Here is a 6,253-nt window from a genome sequence, read left to right on the forward strand (position 1 = left end):
CAGCTCCTCACGCATTTCACCGACGACGCCTCAGACAACGGTTGGCTTCCACCGCCTGCCTTGGCCTCCCGGACAGGAGGAGGACAAACTGGCGTGTTTTGAAACACACTTTCACTTCCCGTGGTGGAAGGCTATTTTCATCCTCCGCTCGAGTTCCTCCTTTTCTCTCTGATTCCTACGGGGAAACTCGGGGGCCTCCACAAAACACAGAGACGCAAACATAACGGCCGAGTTTGGACTGAACACCAGCTGTTTGTAGAAAAACAGGCTTTTATACCGACATCTTTCAAAATAAAGTCCTTATTTCTGCTCTGACACTTTATTTTTCCAGACTTTTATTTTACCAAACAGATTCATTTTTGTGTTTGTATTTTTAAAAACTCACTATTCTATATTATTAATTCTTACAAGCGTATCTTGTCCGTCACCTCTGCAGGTGCGGAGCAGCAGGAGACAAAGCTGCGATGAAGCTTTTTCAGAGAGAGCTGCTGCGTCTCCGTCTCTGTGCATCTGAGAATCGCTGAGCTCCTACTCACTGAAATGGTGCTAAAGACCGACATGCGGTGTGCTCGCGTCTTCAGCCCAGACGGGTGCACAACAGCGGGGAGGCGTCACTCTCATCACGGGGGCACGCAGTCTGTTGGAAGGTAGCGAGGTGCCTCGTGCTAACGTGTACGTTAGAGGTTAAAGGGAGTAAGGCCTGTAAGAGGGATAAATGTAGGATTTCATGCAGAGGTGAGCAGCGGCGTTGCTTTGAGCTGATGTTTTGGGTCCGTTTGCAGGAAGATTTCTTTGTGAACGTGAGGAAAACGAACCCGTCACACTTTCCTATGAAAGCAGCAGCACGCCGTTTGTTGCTGGTTTCATCGTCAGCTGTGCTCGATGGCGTTCCTGAGCAGGAAATAACGCCGGCCTCAGACCACCTGAGAGGAGAAACCAGCAGTTTGGCCTGAAGAAGGGAAGACGGAGGCGTTTCGTGGCGCTGCGATGTCTTCTTCTGTGGTAGCAAGGCTTAAATGAAGAGAGGTCCCATTGTGGTTTTACCATCTCCGTGTCTTTATGCTTAGACAAGCCTGAACTGAGGCTTCGTCATCTCACGCCTCAGTTCTTCCTCTGTCAGAAACTTGGTGTTCTCTGTTCTGATTGGCTGCCCCCCACAAACAGAAACATCATCATCAAAAACTGTGAAACTGAGCGTTCAGAGCAGCCTGAGCTTTAGACTCAGTGTTACTGAACACTGAAAACACGAGTACAAACCAGAGCAGCCTGAACACACAGACACAGCAGGTAACGACAGCAGAGGACACAGGTGAGACGCACAGGTGAGGCTAAACAAACAGCGAGGTTACCACAATAAAACAGGAAATAACTAAACAGGCGAACATCACAGACTGAGACCTGGAAGATAAGGAAGGCGGAGCTCTATAACGACAGATACCCGATGACATCACTAAGCAGGGCTCTAGACTAATGTTATTCCATGGTTGCACCGGTGCACCTAAGAAAAAAAGGTGCACCAGCACAAAAGTGAGGCGCAATTTTGGGGGGAAAGTTGCCGTCCACACAGACACTATTGATTTGTAAATGATTAACTAACAATCTGTCAACACAAAGTTCTTTATTTGGAGCTCAGTTACAAGAAAGAGAAGTTACTGAAAACTGCTTGTGCTCAAAGTGCGTTGGCTCTCTTTGGTAATACTGTAGACGATGTTAAACGTAATCATCACATCGGCTCCTCTGACGACCTGCTTGCTGCTGAAAGGCAGCGGGTGGAGGGGACACGTGGGCATTTATCGCAGCATATAAAGTGTTTCTGGATACACTGCTGCTTTTTCAGCACTCAGAGGCTGATGGCTCCGTGTCAGAGCTGGCTGTGAACGTCAGACAGATCAGGCCAAGAAAAAGTCATCAATCGTTCTTTTCTCATTACCCACAGCTACATCCACTAGGCTGCTCACCCGGGCTGGGCATCATCACTGATTTCTATAATCCACAGGTGTCGAACTCCAGTGTGATTTTATCAGAGTGAATTCATGACGATGTTTATCAAACGTGAAGCGTAGTTTGGATCTTCTTTTGCTGCTGGTTCAATGAATTTTGGTTGGAGAGAGATAAAACCTGCAGCTCAGAATCGAGCACAAAAAAGACGTAAACGCAAAGCGCGGCCCCGCTGACGCATCAGAGTCAGCGAGCTGTCGGCTGTCGGCTGATTCTGACGCGACGGTCCGCTCTGCGTTTACGTCTTTGTGTGGGGTCCGTTACCTGCTCTCATTCACTGTTTGGTGGTTGTTGAAATAGTTTTGAGAGCTTTAACCTGAGATGCTGGCAAAATTCATTTATATTTAAAAGATTCAGGATTTAATGAATCGATATCACTTTGTTCAAGCTGCTCACCTCTATCCGCCTGCACTTTCAAATGCACACAAAGGACCACGGCCAATCACAGAGGTCCCACCCCTGACTATCTCTGATTGGGACACACGATGAGGGCATGATGTGTGTCAGTTGTTGACCACACGGAGACTTTCAGAGTTGCAGAGACCTTTTTTGTTACTGGAACAGTTGGACCAAGGATTTTTTTTAGTTGCACCACTGAAAAATGTGGTCGGATTTGCGACTAGATTGGCTGCACTCTAGAGCCCTGCTGAGAGTACAAACACCTGGAAGTGAGGATAACAACACAGGAAATACACGAAGGTGAGAAAAGTAAATATAAAAGACTCAAAGTCTAAAACATAAAACCCTGAAACAGCAGAGCTGACGGATTTTATTTGGACGTGAGCAATGGGTGATGTCATAGTGGTGGTTTCCATCTTTTATTTACAGTCTGTTTGATCTACTATAGTGGTTCATACAGCAGCTTCAGATTAGCAGGTTACTGCTGTGTGTGTGTGTGTGTGTGTGTGTGTGTGTGTGTGTGTGTGTGTCGTAGACGAGCTCACACTCACACTAACTGTGAATAAAGGTTTTAGTCTTCACCTAAAGTGCAGTGTGTTTTCTTTGGGTCACGTGACTCGTGCACGGATTTCTTTTAAGAGACGTGAACTGGTGAAGCTTTTAATGACGTCACGTCGCGTTCACCTGTCTGCCGCTGCTCTGGTGGGCAGGAAGTACTGATTTGCTCATATTTGACGCTTCCTGCTTTCCGCGCACTCAGGACGGCCCCACGCGCCCCTCCGCTCTGCAGCCGCTGGGTGGAGGGCTGGCTGTGTTGGAGGAGCAGAGGAGAAGCAGGAATCAAACAGGTGTCCGGTCAGCTCCATCAGCCCGCAGGAGGAGGTCCACATCGACGGTGATGAACAGCCGAAAGCTCGCAGCCTCCTGACCGACAGCGGAGCTCACAGCAGGAGGAGCAGGAGGAGGTGACCGACTGCTCCGCGCTGTAACAGGTGTGTCTGAGGAGCGCGCGGGTCACCCCCCCACACCGGAGCAGGAGATCCGTCTCCTCTCCTGGACATCCCAGAGGCGCTCACTCGTCTTTCTGCAGCAACATAGGAGGAGGAGGAGCAGGAGAGGGAGAGGGGAGGCTTTTTTTCAGACGGCAATTTAAAAACGGAGGAGGCGTGCTCTCCTGTCGGACACGGTTAGCGGCTCTGCCCGTTGTCAGCTGCCCAGTGTCGGCAGTGTTTGATCTCATTGGGTCCGGACTCGTTTCTCCCCCTGCCGCCGCGTGTCCGGTGGATCCATCAGACCCGGACGGTGAGCGGATTCGCGCACGGCAGAGCGGAGCGGCTCTCCCTCCCGTCCCAACCGGTTATCATGGCAACCAGGACAGCCGGGAGCGCGGGGGACACGGTGACGGCCCCCGCCCTACAGCGGGCCCGGGCCCCCGGGGCTCCCGCGGAGGAGTTCCAGGACTGGTGCCTGCGCACGTACGGAGACTCCGGTAAGACGAAGACCGTGACCCGCCGCAAGTACAACAAGATCCTGCAGACGCTGCTGCACGGGGACGAGGAGAACAGCCACGCGCTGTTCCTGCACGAGAAGAGCGGAAATCACATCAACGCCAAGTTCAAGTTCTGGGTCAAATCCAAAGGCTTCCAGGTCAGGACGCTGCCCGACGCCAAGGGTGGCTCCGCGGGCGGCCCGGTGCTCTACGTGCCCATCAAGGCGGCGACGGTTAGTGACGGTTCCTCTTTCTCCCACAGCTGTGTGTGTGTGTGTGTGTGTGGGGCAAGGTTTTTCTGCGCAGTGTACCAGGGGCACGGAGAAAAGTTGTCGTACCATAGGCACGAGGAGTGTGCGTGTGTGAATCAGGAAGTGAGAGTGAAGCTGCACTTCACCTGGCTCAGTGCCACCTGTTCCACCTGAGCTCCGTTTCAAAGTAAAACCAGCAGAACTATTCAAACTACCGAAACTTTATTTATACAGGACATATTCAGGGGTGGATGTGTTTTTATTATAAAACACAATAGTAAAGGTGAGAGGAGGTGATGATGATGTTTGAGGAGGTGCACACAGCAGTCTCGCCAGCACACGATGCTGTTTGTGATTTCTCTTTATAATGAATCCTGCGCATCTTTTTATGTCCACATACAAACCTCACGTTTCCTGTTCACAGTGTAAATGTTTGTCTTTAAACCTGATTTGTGCTCTAAATGTGAAAAGTTTGAATTTATCTGGACGTCACACTGATGATTATGCTGATGCTGGTGAACGTGCCCGCGAGGCGTTCATTAGTCAGATTAATCTCATTAGTCTCCTGATTGGATGTTCAGATGATTGAGGCCTTTTCTGTGTGTGTGTGTGTGTGTGTGTGTGTCTGTGCGTGTGCCTAATGAAGCTGAAATAGGCTAAAACGCTGTAATATAATATAATCACTTCTCTTCACAACAAACACCTGAGCAGGTGCACAGAGCCGTGGAGTGGAAACGTCTGCTACCTTTGAACTGGATCATTTTCTAAACCTGTTTCACTGCTAGTGTTTACATTACACCCCATAATGATTCCACTCCTGAACTCTGAACACGTGGATGCTTTTACTGACAGGTTAAAATGATTCTGACACTTTAACAAAGCTACAAGCAGTCGCTGCATCGACTGTAACAAACATAACTGACTGACGGGTCGTTTTATGACGTTTTCGACTGTTTGAAACATAAATAAGATTTGAAATCCATGGATATCTTCTCAAGTTTTTCTTTTTGTTGAGCCAATTTCCACAATAATTCAAAGTTCACGATTGAGAAGACACTGCAGGAGAGAAGGGTTCATTTAAAGCCCTGAACCTCCCTGCCATCACCTGCTAATTTAACACAGTCCATGTTTTTCTGAGCGGCGGCTCGGTCTAAGCTCAGGTGAGGTGGATAACGGGCACGTCCGCTCAGCTGCAGCTCTCTCAGTCACTGACGCTGAAAATCAAACCCTGAAGTCAAGCGTTGCACCCGCGTGGACGTCCTGTGGGAAGATTAATGAGCTCGTCTTCACACGTTTATGACGTTTCGTGGTTTTTAAAAAACACATGCTGCATATAAAACATCCCGGTGCCCACCAGCGAGCTTTGGGCTTTCTCCGGGAACGTGATGGAAAATATGTAATCTGTATTTTATTTAAGTGGGTTTAATCCACAAAAGCCTGAATAGATCTTTGTTTGTCACGTGGAGTAACAGTAAGCACTTCAATTCAATCACAACAACCGTCGCCTTATATTGTAAGGTAGACCCTACAGTGATGCACAGATCAATCCTCACTGAAACCACGGGCAGCCTGATATAACGACTATCTGTGGAAGACTGTGGAAGGTCTCCCTCCTGACGCTCCGCCCTCATCGTTCCCGCTCTTTGTCCCGATGCTACAACGTCGCCGTGGATCTTCTGATGTGTCAGTGACTCTGGGCTGATATCAGATGTATTTTTTGGGATCATCCAGGAGTAAAAGTTTATCTAATAATAATTTATTGATATTCAATAGAAACTCTTTAGCGACATAGTAAAGTTTTCATTCCAAACTTGATTTCGATTTTTCACACTTTGTGACACTGTGGCATCATTGATGTTACTGCAGTGTCAGCTCTGTTCGTGGGCATCGTCGTGCAGCAGGAGGAACCTGTCGCGGTGTGACAACCTCCAAGCATTTCATCCTGATGCCTGAGGCCAGTCAGGGTGCTGGTGCCTAGCCTGTACAGGTCTGTGCGTCCCTCCATGGGTATGCCTCCCCAGAGCACACATGTGCTCAGGTGAACCTGCTGTCATCTGTAAAAAGTAGGAGTGCAACGATACTCGTATCGATATTGAACCGTTCGATACAGTGCTTT

The 6,253-nt window shown here is 49.0% G+C and overlaps 1 protein-coding gene across 1 annotated transcript in view; it reads left to right on the forward strand.

Moving 5' to 3' along the window:
- Window positions 1-2,755: 2,755 nt before the first annotated feature.
- The window catches only part of LOC102206659 (nucleolar protein 4-like), a 101,972-nt gene continuing 98,474 nt past the window's right edge, over window positions 2,756-6,253 (forward strand). The window contains exon 1 of the mRNA XM_005752137.2: window positions 2,756-4,119. Coding sequence (XP_005752194.1) covers window positions 3,760-4,119 — 360 coding nt within the window. The 5' untranslated portion in view covers window positions 2,756-3,759. The remainder of the gene's footprint in view (window positions 4,120-6,253) is intronic.

This window comes from Pundamilia nyererei, unplaced genomic scaffold (genome assembly GCF_000239375.1).
Source record: "Pundamilia nyererei isolate P.nyererei 1_Seehausen unplaced genomic scaffold, PunNye1.0 scaffold00346, whole genome shotgun sequence".
NCBI lineage: Eukaryota > Metazoa > Chordata > Actinopteri > Cichliformes > Cichlidae > Pundamilia > Pundamilia nyererei.